Source organism: Echeneis naucrates, chromosome 24 (genome assembly GCF_900963305.1).
Source record: "Echeneis naucrates chromosome 24, fEcheNa1.1, whole genome shotgun sequence".
Lineage (NCBI taxonomy): Eukaryota > Metazoa > Chordata > Actinopteri > Carangiformes > Echeneidae > Echeneis > Echeneis naucrates.
Window position 1 is genome coordinate 14,546,857 of NC_042534.1, and position 20,140 is coordinate 14,566,996.

At 40.6% G+C, this 20,140-nt stretch overlaps 2 protein-coding genes across 4 annotated transcripts; one reads left to right on the plus strand and one right to left on the minus strand.

Moving 5' to 3' along the window:
• Nucleotides 1–334: 334 nt before the first annotated feature.
• Nucleotides 335–7,115, plus strand: pla2g7 (phospholipase A2, group VII (platelet-activating factor acetylhydrolase, plasma)). 3 transcript variants are annotated; one of them, XM_029496648.1, is made up of 11 exons: nucleotides 335–492; nucleotides 1,011–1,138; nucleotides 1,474–1,624; nucleotides 2,068–2,161; nucleotides 2,271–2,339; nucleotides 4,076–4,235; nucleotides 4,534–4,647; nucleotides 5,657–5,748; nucleotides 5,879–6,049; nucleotides 6,137–6,285; nucleotides 6,373–7,115. In XM_029496648.1, the coding sequence occupies exons 2-11, from the start codon at nucleotides 1,043–1,045 to the stop codon at nucleotides 6,471–6,473; spliced, it is 1,197 nt and encodes a 398-aa protein (XP_029352508.1). In that variant the 5' UTR covers nucleotides 335–492; nucleotides 1,011–1,042; the 3' UTR covers nucleotides 6,474–7,115. The 3 variants fall into 3 exon arrangements, with proteins under 3 accessions (XP_029352508.1, XP_029352509.1, XP_029352507.1); XM_029496649.1 differs by having other exon boundaries at nucleotides 360–492; nucleotides 1,016–1,138; XM_029496647.1 differs by lacking the exon at nucleotides 335–492 and adding an exon at nucleotides 506–657.
• Nucleotides 7,116–7,393: 278 nt separating this feature from the next.
• Nucleotides 7,394–18,371, minus strand: tdrd6a (tudor domain containing 6a). Its single transcript, XM_029497115.1, has 12 exons — nucleotides 13,049–18,371; nucleotides 11,518–11,591; nucleotides 11,336–11,390; nucleotides 10,955–11,019; nucleotides 10,826–10,871; nucleotides 10,665–10,747; nucleotides 9,486–9,540; nucleotides 9,341–9,384; nucleotides 9,191–9,254; nucleotides 8,950–9,017; nucleotides 8,415–8,472; nucleotides 7,394–7,960 (listed from the first exon to the last, which is right to left on the minus strand). Exons 1-12 carry the CDS (start codon nucleotides 18,369–18,371, stop codon nucleotides 7,869–7,871), a joined length of 6,027 nt encoding a protein of 2,008 aa, XP_029352975.1. The 3' UTR covers nucleotides 7,394–7,868.
• Between the last annotated feature and the right edge of the window lie 1,769 nt (nucleotides 18,372–20,140).

Below are 20,140 nucleotides of genomic sequence, written 5' to 3' on the forward strand. Positions count from 1 at the left end.
GTTCAGAAATAAAACACAATCAGAAAACAAAATATAGTGGAACTGATAATAATTGTCAACAGACGTGGGTCTCCCATGGGCCATGACAGCTTGCAACCAGACTCGTATATAGAATAGTTAACCCAGTGCTGCCAGTTTGGAGATCTGACTTTTACTGTACTTATCACTGTAAGATGGATCTGGTGGTTTATCTACAATATTTATGCCGAATAAGTTACATGGCATGGTGTTGGTTTTAAGTTGAGGGACGTTTTCCAGTCAGTACCGGTCAGGTCGCTCAGCCTCAGGACGATGAGGCAACCTCGGGTCACCAGCCGCTCTGGGTTAGCCTCCTGTGCTAACGGCGGCTAACACGGCTGTTAGCCGAGCGAACAACCACTCCCACTGCCTGACACCGGTACACAGTCTTCACAAACAAAAAAAAAATGTCACTTGGTAATGTTGCGCAGCTGATGTAGCAACACTGGCAGCTATCGTACTTCTGTATCTCCGGTAGGTCTCGTCTCTTTTTATGTCGTAATAACTGTTTTTATTGGGGGGGCTAACACGAAGTTACAGCAGTTAGCTCGTTCCCGGATCCACCGAGGTATCGGATGTTTTCTCATGGAGTATCTCTACAGTTTCTAGCCAAGAGGATTTACACGTTGGGGAGGACAGGTATGGCTTTAAAAGACACATTCGCGGTGAAAGCGAATACAACTGTCCTCGTCAGCCAGAGCCTGCTTCCAAATAGCTGTAAGGTCACGTATTGTTGGCACCTGAACACAGCGATACACAACTGACTCATTTTTGTTTGGTACACTTGGTGCAAACATCACCCGTCTCCAGTGCCATTTGAACAGAAAGTGACGAATGACGTTTTTTTTTGGGGGGGGGCATTCATTATAATCAATATTGTCTATCATTCATTATTATCTGCTGGCTGTCTGAAGTGAGTCACCAGTGGGAGAGCCGCAGCTTTCTATCCTGTCATGCCGATTGTTTCCTCATATCGTCTCTTTATTTGACAGAGCAGAGGAGGTACACCTTCAGTTTCTTCACCATGGGGAACGCCTGCAGTAATAACCTCGGGATCCCCCCAGCCAACGGCCCCAATCATGTGGGCTGTACCGACTTCATGATGGACCACACTGCACAGGTAGTGGAAAGCTTTAAGCCATAAAAAATACAGCTGAAAGGCAGACGCGTCTGGGAGAGTTGGCAAATGATCCGATGGACTGAGCAAAAGACAGCACATCTGTGTGTATCGCTGTAATGTCAGCGGTGAGAACTAGTGTAGCTGCAGTAAAAGCTCTTCAGTTTGAAGCAATGAGACGACGATGATCACTTCCCATCATCCAGTGAAACAGCCACTACCTGGCTGCGTTCGCTTGCATTTCGTGAACAAGATATTTGGGACATATCTTGCTGGTCACGTCTCGGTGAACAATAGCTGCTTATGGGTGCGAACTTGCATTTTTCTCTCACCAACAGGGCAGCTTCTTCAGGCTCTACTATCCCTGTCAAGAGACTGAAAAGTCAGAAAAAGCAGACTGGGTCCCATGCAGGGAGTATTTTAACGGTCTGGCAGACTTCATGAAAATCAACAGGACTCTCAGTGAAAGGATTTTCAACTACCTCTTTGGTAATTTAACCTCAATCAGTGGAATGTAGAACATATTGCATGTTTTGTCATATAGGCGTAGGCTGCTCAAATTGGTCTCTCCGAGACCATACAAGTGTTTCTGCATGCTTTTGTCCATTTACATGATAGAGAAGTCAGAATATTTCCAAATACATCACAGTGTGAATGCTTTGGTTTCTGCTAATTGTGTGACTTATTATACTTAACTGGTTTTATCAAGCGATTTTAAACTCCAGTTAAAGTTGTGTTATTGGTGCCCAGTAATCATGGAAGACTTTTTAAATCAACTTTCACATTTAACTGCCAGGGAACAGCAGTTCAGCTTTGACAGTGATCACAGAAATGATGTCCACATTCATTATAAATGACCTACTATTAGCTGTGCTGTGCATATAAACACTGTGCTTTAGAAAGATGATATTTTAATCATTTGTTCATCCTAGGCTCCTTTAAGATCCCAGCCTTCTTGGATGCTCCTTTCAAATCAAGGGAAAAATGTCCAGTAGTCATCTTCTCCCATGGGCTGGGAGCCTTTAGGTAAACACACTTATTGTCAGTACTTCTGTGTTATGGCATGTAAGAGTAAGTTTTGCTCACCTACAACCTGCTATAAAGGTGTAACTGACTTGTCCTTGGTGTTTTTCAGGACTTTGTATTCAGCTATATGTGTCGAACTGGCCTCTCAAGGTTTCATTGTGGCGTCTGTGGAACACAGGTAATTGTGCAAATGTGTGTTGTTATGAGTTTTTATGTCAAGTCAAACTTAATCAAATGTATTTTTATAGCACCAAATCATAACAAAGTTACATCAAGGCACTCATTAGTTCTAAATCTGCACTAGTAAATATTAGCAGCTGGGGAGAAGAAGAGGTGACAATGGGAAGTCAGTAGTGGTGTGTAATGAGAACTAAAGGTAACTCTTGCAGCAGCAGGTACTGAGCAGGAACATGGAGAAGAAATTATTCAGCAGCTGTAGGACGGGCTAAGGAGGGACAAAACAGACTATGGGAAGAAACAAATGTGTTACTTTCCTAATATTTGGAATTTTGAAATTTGAATTATGAAACACACTTTGACATTAAGAAACTAAAGAATTAGTTAAAGTTCAAATGAATTTCAAACAAGACACAGAAGCGCACTAAGGTTCAGTGGTCTGTTTCATCAAAGGAAAAACACATTTCTTATAATACAAAAATCATGACTTGATATCTGACACCTGACTCATAGTTACTTGAACAGATGTGATGCTCTAAAGAATCCTGAGATATGTGAACTATATTCATACATACTCTGAAATAAAGCTAAGACTGAAGCCATGAGTCAGTAGGAGGAAATTCTAGTGGAATATTAGCCAATCAAACCATGATGCAGCAGTCTTGTCTGCAAGCGGCTGTCTCTTTATCTGTGGGAGTAGTAGTGGAAAGGGTGCTCAGACAATGGTATGAACCAGGTCATCACATTTCTTTTCAGTATAGAGACAAGGGGACCATATGGAGATGAACATAAAGGCTTCACTCAGTGTTGTAGCTCATGTCGATGGAGGTGGCATTTCACTGAATTTTAACGGCTGGTTAAAGGCTAAAGCCAAAAAGAAAGCACGTGACCTGGTTTATGGCTGTCACATGAGACACACTTTGTTTCACACGTCTGCAGCGATTGCCAGAGGTCACTCCATTCGCTCAGCCAGAGCTGCCTTTGTCACACTGCCAAAAGTTTGTTTAGTCTCTGGCCATAGACAGGAACATTCACAAGAGCATTTTTCTTCTTTAACGCCACCTTTATTACATGTTTCATGTTGCATTATTCCATGTTAACAGCATATTAGATGGTATGCGCATCAATTATGTCTCACTTGTTAATACACACAAGCACAGTCATTTGAATTGATTGTCTTGGTGAATCATTTTATCTACCAATATGTTGAAAAAAGTTTTTTTTTTTTTTTTGTTTTTTTTTTTTTTACTGAGGAGATGTGAAGGGAAAATGAGACTGAGGGAATTTAAGATGCTCCTTAGGTTAGTCACATACAGTAATGTTGGATGTGGGAGGAATGAACATCCCTCTTCGTGGGATTGTCTCAAATAGTGTCAGCACTGAAGAGACGATCAGGTGGAGATGAAGCAACTGTTGATGGTAGACCTACCTCTGTACATTGGAGAGCGAGTTCAGAAAATCAAAGACAACCACTTGGGGCATTGTTGTTGATCAAGACCAAATGATGCCATTGAATAATGCGACCATACAACAATGGAGGGAGAGGTTAAAAAGTGTTGTTTGTTTTTTTTTTTGTTTTTTTTTAAGTCAAAGAGCCAGACTGATGTCATCAACATTAAATGGATGAGTGGAATACAGTTGTAAGAGAGGACGGGATGTAACAAACTCTTCCTACTCCCACAGATGGAGTAGCTGATTATATATATTTAATAATCATAATTAACTTTTCCAACGCAGGGACCAGTCAGCCTCAGCAACGTTTTATTTCCATGAGAAGACAGATTCAGAGAATGCGTCTAAAACATCGGCATCTGCCCAGAGCAACCTCGTGAAGGAGTGGATGTACTACAGGACGCTACGGCACGGAGAGAGTGAATTCCCCCTCAGAAATAAACAGGTTACAAGTAAAAACAGATGACTCTTAATAGGGTTGGTGATAAAGGTTGTTGTGGGGAAATGACTTTTTTTTCATCGTTTTCAAATGACAGCTGGATGACACAACATCTTCACTTTAGACCCAGTGAAGACTCAAAGCCTGACACTCATGCTCATACCAAACCGCATCCTTGTTTGTTCTGCTTTTTTTTCTTGGCGTCAGTTCAACTGTTCAAAAACTTTGACATTGAATCTTGTGCAGCAGACTCCTTTGTGTGTTTTCATTTTCGCCTCACATGTGGGAATCTTTCTTCTCCCAGGTGAAACAAAGAGCAGATGAATGCATCCAGGCACTGGATAGACTCACGAAATTCAACTCAGGGATACGCATGCAAAATGTTTTGCAGACACAGTTTGACTGGGCAGCGTTGGAGGTAAGCTTGTTATAAGCTTCAAGTTTTTCACCTCACAGACGCCACAATTATCAACAGGGTACACTGTTCAGTAACAGGCAAAGACAAGGACAAACATTTCTCTCTCTGATCTCTTTGATCAACTGGCAAGGGACAAAAGTAAAAGCAAGTCAGCAGGGGCCACAAGACTGCAGCAGATCCAACAGACCTGGAATAATGTGAGGATACAAAGTCAAGTCGGAACAAACCGAACTGGTAGAATTATAGGTGCACAGTGTTATTCAGAAGATTTTGATTACAGCGTTTTGCAACCATTTACCAAGTGTTCATTTTATTCATAACGACAGCAAAAACTGAAAACACAAGTCTGCAGTCCATTCCAGGGCTGACATCACACACAGATGGACACAGAAAGGTCTGAGAACTAACCGCTTTCTGACCAGAGCTTATCACTGAGAATTGTATGTAATCAAATATAAGGTGCAAATTTTCCAAGTTTGGAAACTCCAGAGCTTGCAAAATCTTGACTTTCCATTAATGAGAGTTTGAATGGAGGAGTAGAACAAATCAGGAAGATAAATAGTATGCATTTATTGTTTTCATGTATATAGAACTTTAAAGTTTGCCTGTTGTCTTTTAAAAAGCTTCAATCAACACACCAAGGGTTAATTCTTAACCAGTGAGACATGGCTCTCTGAGTATTACATGCTCTGTCTGGCTGTGTTCTACGTTTTGTTGTCAAAAATATGAAAACTTAACATTAACCAGAAGGATTAAGTCCAGCTCTCAGTTGTTTCTGTTGGTGCCTCGCTAATACAGCTAGACAAATACTGATCAGTCAGAACATCATTATCATATTATATGAATATATCAGGTGTCAGACACACAATACTTTTCAAAATTTGGTTTGTTAACAATGAAATATAGAATACAACCAGCCATGATTTGATGGCAGAATATGAAACTAAAAAGTTGTCAGCTCAGTTTACATTGCTCTAACTGCGTGCTCCTTTCCTCCCTTCATGAGCAGAACTCCATGGACCTGTGCAGGGTGGCAGTGATGGGGCATTCCTTTGGGGGGGCAACAGTGATTGAAAGTCTGTGCAAAGAGGTTAATTTCAAGTATGTGCATTTACACCAGGTCTCCTCAATCAACATCTTACTTAATTTTCCTACAACTACAAAATCTTATGTCTTGATGTGGATTAGGAAGTGATGCAAAGCATCTTAAAAAAAAATCCCATTACCTCAGGTGTGGCGTAGCGCTGGATGCCTGGATGTTCCCTTTGGATGATGAGATCTTTCCCCGCGTGAAGCAGCCGATCTTCTTCATCAACTCAGAGAAGTTCCAGTGGGCAGGAAACATCAGCCGCATGAGGAAGCTGGACTCGGCCGTGATACAGAGGAAAATGATCACTATCAGGTAGAACAGGGAGAGCTCAGGTTGCTTGCAGGACAAACCAGGAACTGATAATTCCTTGACATCATAATGATGTGATGTTTCCCTCAGAGGCACAGTCCACCAGAGTTTCCCAGACTTCACCTTCCTGACGGGAAACTGGCTGGGTAAACTGATGAAGCTGAAAGGAGAGATCGACCCGGCCATCGCCATAGACCTCTCCAACAAAGCAACACTAGCCTTTCTGCAGCGCCACCTAGGTAAGACAAGATCCCAATCTAATCAGTCTAGTCTGAGGTTAAAGCCGAACTTCTGAATTGCACTAAAAACCATCTTGGTCTTTGCAGGTCTAGAGAAGAACTTCAATCAGTGGGACCCTCTGATCGATGGAGAGGATGACAACCTCATACCAGGAACTAATGTCACTGTGCTTCAGTCTGCCATGTGATCAGCAAGGGAACCTCATTTTAACCATCTTGCTTCCTGTGTGGGAGCTGGGGGAATGGTGCCAAAATATCAAACCAGCCCTACTTGGCATTTCAAACATTTTAATTCAAAATATACAATGGACAACATTTTGATGGAGGAAAGCCTATCTCTACCTCATCAGCAGGAAAGACTTTTCTTGGCAGGTGAAACCCTCTGTTTGTTTCAAAATGCCTGAATGTTGCACAAGCAGCACATTTTTTTTTCTTTTAACTGTTGGTGAAATCTTTTTTCATTTATTTCTGGCAATTTCTTATTGAACTGCTTTCAATTACTTTCAACTTTTGAGTGTCTATAAAGCCAATTAGAAATAATAACCTTCCAGCAGAGACAAGCTACTCTATGATTGCAGTGTGATTATGTGATGGGATACAAAATAAGATTGACAACTCATATGAAAATTCAATCTTGCCATCCTGATTCAACAAACAGCTAAAGAAATCAGCATCATGAGGACATCCAACACTAAAAGGCTGCATGCCATTGACATGCGCCCTCCCTGTCCTAGTACTGTTCATCCTGGGCAACAGCCTTCTTTGATACATTTATTGTCTGGTATCTACATTTGTACACAACATGAATCAAATAAATCTGGTTTATATACAAACAGCATTGTCCAAGTGGGGTCATCCCTCCCGGTTTATTCAAGCGTTAATTTCAGAAGCTTAAAAATTCCTCCAAAGCTAAAATTAAAAGTAATCAATAATGCACTATTACGCCCCAGAGAAACAAACAGACATAAATGGGCGATGTGTTTTTAATGATGTGAAAAGTGTCATTTTTAAAATACCAGGAAAACAAATGTTTCTATTTAGTAATGAATCAGGTATGTTAAACCAAACTGAAAGAAAAAGCAGTGGGAAGAAAAGTTGCTCCATAGATCTGTAATATTTATTTAAACATAAATGTTTCTTCAACACATGCATAAATCCAAACTAGAGAAAATATGTTGCATCCTTTAAAACTAGCATTTCACCTTCAACCCTTCAAATCAGTCACCTTCAAGAAAAGATTCAATACTCAAAGAATGGTGGTGCACTTTATCAGAACAGATTGTATAGAACAGCAGATTAGCTCGGTGACACTGGGTACGCACATGGATACTGAACACAAACCACTAAGCTTTAGAAAAATATTGTTGTACAAAAAGGCACATATAACCAGCTGGTTGTTAACAGAAACAAATATATTTGAGTCAGAGGACAAAGTGTCTGCTGGGTCAACTCAATATATCAATACTGCCACTGTGTACTCAGCAAATACAACAAAGAAAATTGAACTTGTAAATGTAACTGAAGCATTTGTAGTCAATCTTTGACTCGGGGGGTGTGACAAAGACACATAGGAAGCAGGACAGTTATTCCTCTGTGTGCTGCTCAACAGGCAGGACATCATCACAACCATCACTGATGATCAGGGACAGATGAGTTACCTTTGACAGCTCCACCTCTGAACAGGAAAGAAATAGAATTGGAGTTAAAAGTAAGGGACAAGTCAATTCATCTAATGAAAATAGCAGCATCATATACTGATTATTGTATGACTAATATGATATCTTAGTTACAAAACTAAGATACATAAATTAGACAAACTACCTTGGAAACTGAAGATCAAAATCTTAGACTTTATTCATTCAGGAAAAATAAGTATTTGTAACCAAATGTGTTCTCTCTCTCTCTTTGACGAACAGTAATTGTTTGCTGCAGTTATTCACACGACAGGATACAAGGTTAATGATGTCATTTAATACTTCACATTAGATGCCAGGTTTCTTAAAAATGACAGCGAGATTTAAATTATTCCTTCTTTTCTAGCATCCCCACATGAGAAGCAAGGGCATAAAGAACTAAGAGCGAGAGAACCAATTGGATTACGTCAGCCAAATGGACAGAATGTAACTTACCAAAACTGTCATCTACAGAGGATGGCCTTCCTCCCGAGGAGCTAGTATCATCACAATCCTGGAAATCAACACCGTTTCAAAACTCTGGTTGATTACTTCAAATCATTTCTCATTTTCTATTTCTGAAATATGATATTATACTAATTAGAGGAACAGCGATTCATGAAATGCCAGTGTAGAGCATGGTTTATTGACATGGCTTGTGGATGTTGTGTGTCAATGGAGTTAGTGTTGGCTGATGCCGTTCTGACCTCTACCATGCTGCTGGTCATTCACGAATACACACATAACTGTACACTGAGTTTCTATCATGCTGGGTATCACCACTTTGTACTGCAAGCAATGAATCACCTAACGAAAATGTTGTGTCTCTAACATCTTGATCACATAGCAAACAGTAAATATAAATATTACAGGGAAATGATTCAAATTTTTGCTTTTCTTTTTCTTATTCACATTTGCCCATCAATCTTGTGGTCCTCAATGAAAATAAAAAAGGATTTTTTTTTTTTTTTTTTTTCCACTGAACATTTACCTTTTTTTGTTTGGGTGGTGTTTGCTCCAGCTGCTCACTGTCCTCAGTTTCAGGCAGTTTTTGTTTGTCTGGAAGAACAAAAAAATTATAATTCTAGTCAGACTTACAAACAAGGAGCATATCGTCTATTTCTACATTCAAATAATGGAAATGTGTAAAGTGTCAAATGTAAATTCCTGCACAAATCATGATAAACTATCCCAGACAGAAGACACGTTTTTATTTCCATTAAATCTGATACCTCTGCAGGCTTCTGTCAAACAGATCTCACCAACGAGACAGGTCACCTCCTCCAGCAAAGTAATCTGAACAGGAATAAAGAAAAATCTCTCCACTTAGATGCGTTGTTTTTCGGTTTAATGTTAGAAGTGCATTGAAGTGCATCTTTTACCATATCTGGACAGGAGGTTTGTGCCTTAGCATCAGATGACAGCGCTGCAACAACAAAGAAAGGTGCGTAGACCCGTAGAAGAGGAATTAGGAATTTGTTCAAAATATGTTCAATTTAAAAAAAAAAAAAAAAAAGCACTACAAACCAGAAAGCTTATCTTCATGATGAGTCAAGGTCTCACCTTCAGGTATCAGGTTATCCTAATGGAAAAGAACATAGCTTTCTGCATTACAAACTAGGGCCGTATTTGCTAAATTATGTGGTTTAATTAATTCAGGCTAAAAGACATTTTAGGATGAAATAATCCTGCTAAATCTCATCCAGCTAATTTGGTCATTTGACTCAGTTTGTGTTTGTAGGTATTCAACATTCACAGTGCTTCTACAAGTAATTGAACCACTTAAATTAAAAAAATCTGCTTTGGCAAAAACCTCAATCAAGGTCTTCCAGTAGCTGCTGATCAGACTTGCAGAGCTCAGGAGGAGTTTTGGAAATTCTACAGGGCTGCTTCAGCTCAGACATATTCTTAAAATGTCTGTTTTGAGTGTCTCTCTCAACAGATCATCCCACAGTATATCCCCTGGATTATGGTCTGGGATGCTCCCAAAGGGGGATCATCTTTAAAATCACTCTGCAGCACAATTAGTCTGACGTTTAGCGTCAGCGATCTGCTACACCCACTTCTATAGAATCCTCAAGCCACCATGACTTTGCCATTGCTTGCTTAAGATATCTTAAGCAAGATATCTTAAGCAAGCAAGACTAAGATAAACAGCAAGGACCATAATCACAATCCTTCCAATGCTACCTTTGGGAGGATGGATCATGGCACAATACTGTGCTCCAATATTATTTAACAGTCCTCTGAGTGGGGAATGTCTCCTTGGCTAAATTTTGATCATTTAATATCTAATGATTGATTGTAGTTTGAATGCTATGAGTATTGTTGTGGACTTTGTGCAAACATTAAGGCCACAGATTATGATTTTTTTTTTAATGGCTTCTCCTAGTAGACATCTTTTAAAAATGTCTTCATGAAGACGACCACAAGTCAGACTCTAATAGATCAAGTTAAGGATGTGGAAAAACATCTGCTCATCCTTTCTATTTCTATTATATTATATTTGCTTCCATATTTTCTTCCGGAAGCTTAAAAAAAAAGGCTAATTAGATAAGCATGCATTAATTTGAAAAAGTTGCATTATTTTCCTGTGAACGACATCAAGTTAAACAAGTTATTTTTCTACCTGTGTCTGAGCCTGATCGCTTTATTAACACTTCAGATGCAGAGTCTCGCATATAGGAACTCACTGACGCAAATTACCATTTCCTCTGCTGCCATACTGATGAGACAATCAGGTCTTGCACTGGAGTCGTTGCTGTAATCACTTGGCTCATTTGGATCTTCTGTGCAAAGGGAAAAAACACCACTAACAATCCAGTAAATGCAAACGCGACATCGCATTGCATGGTTAAGTCAGATACCTGTGCACACATTTGTCAAGCAGGCTACCTCTTCCACATCATCACTCTGAAATGAAGAAAGACAATTTTCCTTTCAGACTGGAGGAGCTTTGTTATTTGTTTATAGAACTATGCTTTTAAATTCTTTACCTCTGAAGAGGGAACCGTGCATGTCTGTGGTTCAGTGGTTGCTGTGTAAGAGTCAGCTGGCAGAACTGCAAAAACAGACACACAATCAGTGCTGCCTTCTTCGGAATACATTCCTGCTTAAAAGAACATGACACCTCAGAGCCACTTTTCTGCTATTCAAGTATGTCCAGAAGGCTTGAGAATTTTCAATTCAATGATTTACATTCTGTGTAACGCTCAAATGATTACACCTTGTAGTTCGTCTGTGCGCTGAAAGAGATGCCAAATTATTGGTTCCAAATGGGAGTCATGATTTCACCTGCTACATATAGCCACAGAAACAATGAAAATGCCTGGTTGGTCTCTAAAAATTAGTCAGAAGAGTGAAATGTGGCAACAAACCAGGATGTATGTCCTCACGATAAACTATGGTCTCCTCTTCAGTCATTGGATCATTCTAAAACAGATTAGAATATCAATCACTTGCCTGAGGCCATTGGCTGATGTAAAATTTAATGTCTTGTGAAACTGCAACATAAAATCAATCATCTGTAGTGTGTAACGCTATATTTCCATAACATTACCTCCACACATGCATCATCAGATTGCACTTCTGAGACACAGTCTCCGGATTCAGTTTTGTGATCTTCAGGAGAATCTGACAGGACAATCACATTTCATCAACAAAATCCTAATTTTGTTTTCAGTGAAGGTCTCTGGGTATTACTTGGAGTTACCAACTGCTTCAGTGTACTGTAAGCTCTTAATTCAGAAGTGATAACCCATCTCAGTGCCTAAATCTCTCAATAACAAAAACTCTGCCACAGACTCACTGCCTTGAGCTACATTTGTTTCCATTTTGGCAAACTGATGGCATTACAAGCATGCCAATCAAGCTAAAAACACTTCCTGATCACAGTGTGCATGGATATGCCAGTCACAAATACTTTCATAATGAAAAGGCTTACTAATTATTCTGAATGGAGTAAGAAATTATATCCTTAAAGTGTAGTTCAAACTAAATTTAAAAATCTGTTCATGACTGTGTTCCCACTTTGTGGAGTTTGAATTTCAGGGGTTTTAATGTGCCTTGACGACCTCCTTAAGCTGCATGCCAAAAGCCCTGTTGGAACCCCAACTGCTGACTATGTTTATGAGCGGGCATATCGGCAGGTTAACAAAAATCAACTTCCTGTTATTTTTAGGAGCCTGGCATTTCATAGACCTTTCACTTCCTGTGGCTACATTAACATTCGCACAAACTGGCACGAGTTTGAAGGAGAAGGAAAAAAAAAAAAAAGCAACTCACCACACATCTCCTGAACAGGAAGGACAATGGATGACAATGCCAATTCAGTCTGAAACAGTGAGAAAAACAGAACCAGGAGCAAAAATAAACTTTTGCAAAATGTCTTTTCATAAACAATGAGCACCAAATGACTTCCCCAATTGCTTTGTATGGATAAAAGGCAGATCATCTCTGAATCTCAGCAAATCATAACAAATATATCTGGTCACATAAACTATTACACTAGCTAAAACTTATTGTCTTTTTCTTGATTAAAATGTCACTTTTAAGGTACCTGATTTAAGTCTTTACAAATCATGTCTGTCTGTTGTAGATCATTGCTCCTCCTAGGACAGAGAACTTCACGTGGAACCTTCAGAAAAAGACAGTACACACTAGATAGTACAAACCTTTACATGCATGTACAACAGTATGCTGAATCATAGAAATTCACACAGTGTATGCAAAGTCACTGAAAGACAATTTACCATTCTCACTGTTGTCGTTCCCGCAAGAGAACTATCCTTTTCAACGGCAATCTCATCGTCTTCTCTGTCAGGCAGATCTGAATATACAAAGAAAATAGCAAGGCCAAAATTGTTCGCTTCACACAATCGTTAACCACAACAGCTTGAAAACAGCTGTGATAAACAAATATTACCAGAAAATTAAATGGGAGCAGAAAACAAAAACAGAAAATTTTACATTCCGTATTAGCATACTTCCCCGAACAACGTTAAATTAACCAAAGATGAATTTGATGCAATTCAAATTGCTCAGCAAAACTGATCATATTGTGCACAAATTGAAAACAGCATGTTACTTACCAGAATAGGTCATGATGTCAAAGCTGCTTGCAGTGTTGCCAGTGTTCACATCTTCAGATGAAGACGGTGCTATTTCTGACGTATCCAGGGCTTCCTTAAGGTTCTTGTCAAATAGAGAGTTAGCATCAGGGACTTCATGCTCTGTCCGAGGGTAGCTGCAAGCTACAGCGGCATGCTTTTCTTGGCTTCCAGGACACTCAAGTGGATTCTCCTGTAGTGTGACGTCTTTCACACATGAGTCGCACTGCAGTGGCACTTCATATGAGGTGGTTAGTCCAAGTGCATCAGGATTGTTTTCAGATGTCAAGCTCTTCCACCAGGTTTCCATTACCTTGTTTATAAGCTGGCCATCACATTCCATCTGCACTAGGTATTTGATATTTTCCTGATCTCTTTCAACCCCAGTGACTGTCACCTTTAAGAGCTTGTCAGCTGTAAGTGCAGACAACGCATCAACTGCATCACTGGTCCAAGAGCCAAAAGAAGAATCAAAGCCTTGGAGCCCGCACAGAAATGCCTGTGGAGGCGCTGCTACCAAGGAAGGGGGCATTACTCTCACATCTGCAATGTTGACTTGAGACTTGTTTCCATAGTCCACGAAGAGAATAGAGACCTCATCTCCATCTTTTCTAATGACCTTTCCACGGTACCAAAGCTGATCGTCTGAAAAGAGAGCAATGCATGGACATCCAGGGGAAATTGTGTGTGGGTTAACATGAGTGTCAACTGAACTCCCAACTTCAGAGACACTTAATGCTATCCTGTCAAGTTCCCCTGTGTCAGCACGCTGACACCAAAAGGAACTAGCATCGACTACAGCTGTGATGTAGATCTGTAACTGCTGTTCTTCAGAGAACTCTTGTTCACAGTAACTTACAGAACAGGGATTCTCGGACAGCTTCCCTGAGTTCTGAGTAGGTTCTGTGTTAGTTCGTTCAACTTCCTCTGGTATTTCTGAGCCATCTGTTAAACATCTAGTAGATGCTTTACATATGATGTTCATACCACTGTCTTTCAGACTGACCTCCCATACAGATCCTGATTGTCTGATAAACTGGCACTTCAGTTTTTTTTCTCCATCACCACCAATGTCTTCTCTGAAAGCTAAACATTTTTCTGGATCAAGCATTTCCTCTTTTCCAAGAGCTGCAGCATCACTCAACATGCAGTGTATGCTGAACACAGGTAGTTGCAAAAAAGACTGATGGAGTCTGCCCAACTTGGTTATTGGTGCCATTGCTGTGTTTCCAAAATCAATGAACTCAACAACAGCCGTCATGTTGCCATGGATTTCTCTTACAACTGCTCTGTACCACGAAGCATCATCTGCAAACTCTGCTTGAACAAGGTCACCTGGATGTAAGTCACCGATGGCACTTGTTTGCAGAGTTGATGTGGGATCATTGAGCTTCTCAGCAATGGTGTTTATTTCCCCCTCCTCTCTGACAAGCTGGACGTAAAAACTCAATGGGCTGTTGCAGTGTGAGACATAAACATCTGCTTCCATACCTGGTGTAATTGATTTTAAAGGCAGGTCAGCAAGTGTGGGGAGTTTCTCAACAGTGTTTTCCTTTTGATATTCTGCACAATATGACTTGGACTCAAACTGGTGTGTGAGATTTTCTTCTCTTTGTTTGGCATGGGCACCTGCGGGCTGAGACATATTTTCCACATTACTTGGCATCTGTCCACATGTCTCTCTTTGGCTAGGAGGTCTGTACAGTGGTAATGGAGCAGCTTTGACCTTCTGACCGTATTCACAAACACTGCGCAAAGACTTTGATGCAGTGTGCATATTCATGTTCTGAGCTTTTGACTCATCTTTCCTTAGTAGTTCAGGTTTTGGAGCAGAGAAATTGCGTCTCTTGATATCTTGTTTGCAACCTTCAGTTCCTGTCATTTGTCTTGAGACATCTCTTGGAGGCTTTTGCATAGTCTTTGTTGTGTGCTGGTAGACAACCTGCTCTTCTACGCCCATCTCAATCTGAAACATCTTTTTGATCTTTGAATTAATCTGGATGTTTCTTTGATACAGCTCAACCATCAGTTTCCCATCAGGTTCTCTGGCCACTACTAGTGCTCGGAATTTGGATTCTGTTGCACTTGTATCAAACCAGCTGTTCACCTTATTGGGAACATTGGCAGGAATATCAGAGAGACCACACATAACTGCTTGCAAGGGTATAGACATGATATCATTAGCCTCCTTGGGTACTGGAAGCAAATCTGATTTGTCCACCTCAATAGTGTCACCATAATCCACAAAGTGTACCAGGACTGCTGGCTTTGTGGCCTTGATCTGTCCTCTGTACCAGTGTCCATCAGTATACTTAGCAAAACACAATGTTCCAAAGACTGCTGGGAGCTTTACATTCTGCAGTTGGTGACAGAGATTGTTCACTTTGATCTTGAGATCTTTTATCACATCAGTGTTCCTCTCAAGCTGGCAGTAGAATTGGGTGACATTGTTCACACATGTCACTGTGATCTGTTCCTCTGTCCCAATTTTGATATTGTGCGTTGAGTAGTAGTATGTGTCCAGGCGGAAGGATGATCCAGAGGCTTTCTTGGGAGGTGCATTCTGTACAAGGCTGACCATGCTAGTGCAGACACTCTCAAAAGGAGTTTCTAGATCCACAATGTTGAAAACTATTTTCTGTTCACTGTACATGACGGCATATATGGTGCACTTTAAAATCACAAAGTTGGATGCAGCAGTTTGCACAAAACTGTGGAACTTTTCTACTGCTTCGTTATTCCATTCGTTTATAGCAGATGTGGGATCAACAGGGTTTAACAGACTGCATCGAAAAGCTTGACCATGTAAAGAAAGGAATGCTGGACATATCTTCCTCAGGTCATACAGGGAGACGGTTTCTGTCTGACCATAGTCAACAAACAGCACATCCACATGGGCCGTTTCATGCTTGTGTATTACAAGGGCCCTGTACCACATTCCATTATCAGGGTGGCGAGCAATACAAGCTGTTTCTAAAAGAGGCTGAAATTCACTACCTGCATAATGAGCCTGTATGTCATGCATGAGCAATTTCAAGTGACTTGCATTTTGCACTAGTTGGCACCAGAAGTCATTTGGGCTTTCGATATAGGACACAGAAACATTAAGGACACTCCCAATGGGAAACATGTGCTCCTTGAATGTAGGGACCTTTCTTTCAATGTTGGTAGGGCCAGCAGCGTTTCGGGTGCGGGAAGACATTCCGTTGTTCTTGTGTATACCTGAGAGGCTACTATCTGGATTTTGTGTAGGAGGTAAGGCAGCAGGTTCTATGCTCATTTTGGCTTTGTGTTGTCTCTGTGTCTCAGCACTCTCAGCAAGGTTAGACCTACACATCAGTGTACTGAGGTCTCTTTCTCCCTGGGCTTTCAGATCTGTTAGTTGGACAACATAGACATTGTCATATTTTGCTGTTACATGTACATTTAGTTCTTTATCGGTAACTGCTTTGACGAAAAAGTCACAGGCACTTTGACTCCATCTTCCATCTTTTGCTCTGACACCAGCTAAGCTGCATTTCAGTGCTAGCCTTGGCAGCTTTTTGAAATTGTCAGGAAGGGTCCTGATGTTGATCCTGTCAACTACTTCAGTGTTTCCATAATCAACAAAAAATACCTTGATCTGTGTCCCACTTACTTCAGATACAGTTGCTCTGTAGAAGTCCCCGTCTCGTGCCTTGGCAGCGCAGTAAAGGCCGACATTTGGAGTACTCACCACATCCTGATTTTTTGAATCTCTGTACAAATGATAGATACTATCCATCAGTTCATCCAGTTCATTAGCATAGTTCTGGGTTTGGATCCAAAACTCTGATGGGTTGGATACGTGCTGTACAACTGCAACATGTGAGGAGTTCAGGGAGAGGTCTTCTGCTGGCAAAATCTCTGCTGCGCTTTCCCTCTCTTTTTCCACTTCGGTCTTACCAGGAGTTAGCATTGCTTTTTGACCTTTTTCTTGCTGAGCTGGATGCTGGCGACTAGGGATGTCATAATTTCCAATTGTTCTCTCACACTCCAGCAAACAGCTCTCCTTGGACCCAAACAACCTGTTGATGTTTGTGTTTTCATCCCCATAGAGCGTGACATAGTGTACACCCTCTGAGATACTCTGGTACTCAAACTTGGCAATCACTGTCTTGCAAAGCAGAAGATTCCTAAGAAAGTCAATTTGGCTGGATGTCCACCCAACCCCCTTGTCAATAATTCCATGGAGGGAACAGATGTACGTCACAACAGGCAGCCTAAAAAATTCTCCAGTCAGTGGTTTTACATTATCCACTTGAACAAACTGTTTTGTTCCATAGTCAATATTCAACACTTCTACCACTCTGTTGACCGGGAATATCTGTTGTACTAATGAGCGGTACCATCTGCCATCATTTCCTCTTGCAGCACATGGAAAACCAATCATTTCTGGACCTACAAGGCAACTGGTCCTTCTGCCCTCACAGCACTGTGAGAGTTGATCTGAGAGTTTCCTCAGCTCTTGTGAGAATACCTTCAACTGGCAAAAGATCCGCTGTGGAGTCGTCACCTCTGTGACAATGACAGTCTCCACAGTTCCTGCTGGTAATTCTGGGTACATGAAGAGCTCTTGCTTGTGCAATCGCTCACCTGCTCCTATGGAGATCTGTTGAGTTGACACTGCTGATGCTGACAGTTGAACTGAACTATGGGTCTGAGACGTACTCTGGGACTGAAGTGATAGGAATACGAAATCATGAAACATGTCTGAAGACAGCTTCTTGGCAAACCCCATCTCATACATTTGTTTGGACAAGCAGGGGATGTGCAGGACAAATGTTCTGTGAGGTACCAGTACATCTTGCACATGTGCCTTCATGGACTTCCCAGCGAGAGATTTCAGAAATTCCTGAGCCACTGGAGACCATCTGCTCTCAGGTGAGAGTGGTAACACATTAGCTAGAACGCAAAACTCCACTTCAGGTGGCAGGCCAAAGTGCTCCCTCTTACCCCATGCCAGCTTACTTGTGGTGGTACTAGATGACATCCCTTTGTCAATGAGGAACACGTTGTATTTTGAGACATTTCTTGAGACTATGCGGGACCTGTACCAAGTACCATCTATCTGCACCAAGCACTGGTCGCCGGGATTTCCCTCAAACTCTTGAAATGCATTTCCAGGAGACTGAATGTCTTTAGCCAGCCACTCATACTCTCTTGTCTTATCCTGGCTAAATTTTCCCCAGAACTCCACAAGCACACAGAGCGGATGCAAATGGACCCTGGTTATGAGAATAGTTACATCTGATCCTTGTGTAGGGAGCCCTGGGATTGAAGACATTTTGGCAGTTTTATGACTTCCACCAACCCATGACTTGTCCTCTCTCATCAACGCTGGATGTTATCTGAAAAAACATTAGCACACAACACAAAAAAAAAAAATCATCAAAACACAATTTCCCCCCGTTCAGGCTTAGATCACACTGTCATCCCTGAGCAGGGTTCCTAACCGAGGCTTGTGTTCCCTCTGTTACAGTACCGTTACAGCCAGGTGCCAATTAGCAGCTGCCGTTAACGTTAGCTTAGTGGGTTGGCGGCAGTTCGTGTATCATCTGATGCCGATTTAAACATATTTATCAATTACTAGAGAGGAGATTAACCACTTGAACTCACCTTTTTTTTCCGGTCGGGTGTTGTCCCTCTTCTGTTGACGATGAAGGTTGACAGAAGCTTCACAGGCAGCCCAGCTAGCTCTGCTCCAGCCGCCCAAACTTAACACTGGCTCGTTGTTTTTTTTTTTTTTTTTTTTTTTTTTTTTTTTTAAGGTTTTTTTTTTTTAGTTTTTTTTTTTTTATTACGTCACACTGATGTGTTAGGCAATCCGTTCAACCGCTTCCAAAAACCTTTTAAGTTTAGTTAGTAAGTGTAGAAAACTCACAGCAGACCGGTGTTAGTGACGGTTAGTCGGTTAACGTTAATTACACTCAAAGCTGGCACGCGGTGTGACCTCGGGACTTTTTTTTTTTTTTTTTTTCCTCAGTCTTGACCCGGAACTGCCGCTGCTGACCCTGTCACCTAAAACCACCGAGGGAAAAAAATAAATCCAAAAATCAGTGCTTAGTATCGGAACGTTTATCATGAAAGCTGATTTTTAATAAAACCCTTAATATCGCCAAGTTTTAGAAGTCTGACCTTGAGCCTGATTATAAAGATTAACAGTTAGTCTGAACAGTTTAAAATCACGGTCCATATTTATCATATCTTACTTGCGTTGATCTTTGTAGGACTAAAGGTGATTTTCGCCATATCACATGGGAGATATTCAGAATACAAAAACACTTTTTTTCTGTTTGTTTTAATATATGGGCAAGGAAACTATTTTGAAATGGAAAATAAAAACCAAGTAGGGACTCAGAGAGTAAACTTTAGAGCCACTTATGACTCTTTCTGTGTTTCACGTAAACAGAGATTTTTTTATAGTTGTTTAATGAAGAGACAATTATAATCTAGATGGATGCATTAATACTAACTATTGAAATGCTTTCATTTGATTAGTGCAACTCTTTCATTTCATGAAATTAATGAATGTTTGATGAACTGCTGAAGTATCCTTTGCTTCAAGCAAATAATTTTGAGGGGGTGGTGAAGAAGAAAGTGGAAGAAGGTTTCAGGAATATTTCACCAGCGCCTTCCCCTGCACAGAGGGTGAAAGTAAAAGAAACTGATAAACATATAATTCATTTAAGGGATATGATGTTCTTATGTGGGATTAGCATGCCATGATTAGCGTGCTGATTAAATTTTGCAGAAGGAAGACAGACATAGTGTATTTTCCCTCTACAGACAAATTTAACAAGGGATATAAAACTTGACATTGGACAAAGAGACTACATTATTAACAAATGAACAAGTTAGTAATACTTAAAAATACTCTTCTTGAAGAGATGGAAAGGAACAAAATACATTTATTCAGTGATGTCATATAGTGTGCATTGTGTGATTTTGTTTTTTTTTTTTTTTAGTTACTCGTTACATTACATACTACCTACTCCAGAATGTCACCACGACACGTTATGGAAAATCGTATCACTGGTGGTGAAGCAAGAGCAT

Bases quoted from the DNA above. Each gene is read 5' to 3' on its own strand.
- pla2g7 (XM_029496647.1), top strand. From the start codon at position 594: ATGTTTTCTCATGGAGTATCTCTACAGTTTCTAGCCAAGAGGATTTAC. The intron at 2,340-4,075 runs GTAATTGTGCAA...TTTCCAACGCAG, and splicing joins GTGGCGTCTGTGGAACACAG to GGACCAGTCAGCCTCAGCAA. The intron at 6,286-6,372 runs GTAAGACAAGAT...TGGTCTTTGCAG, and splicing joins CTTTCTGCAGCGCCACCTAG to GTCTAGAGAAGAACTTCAAT.
- tdrd6a (XM_029497115.1), bottom strand. From the start codon at position 18,371: ATGTCTTCAATCCCAGGGCTCCCTACACAAGGATCAGATGTAACTATT. The intron at 11,592-13,048 runs GTAAGTAACATG...TTGTCCTGTCAG, and splicing joins TGACATCATGACCTATTCTG to ATTCTCCTGAAGATCACAAA. The intron at 11,391-11,517 runs GTAATGTTATGG...AATCTGTTTTAG, and splicing joins CTGATGATGCATGTGTGGAG to AATGATCCAATGACTGAAGA.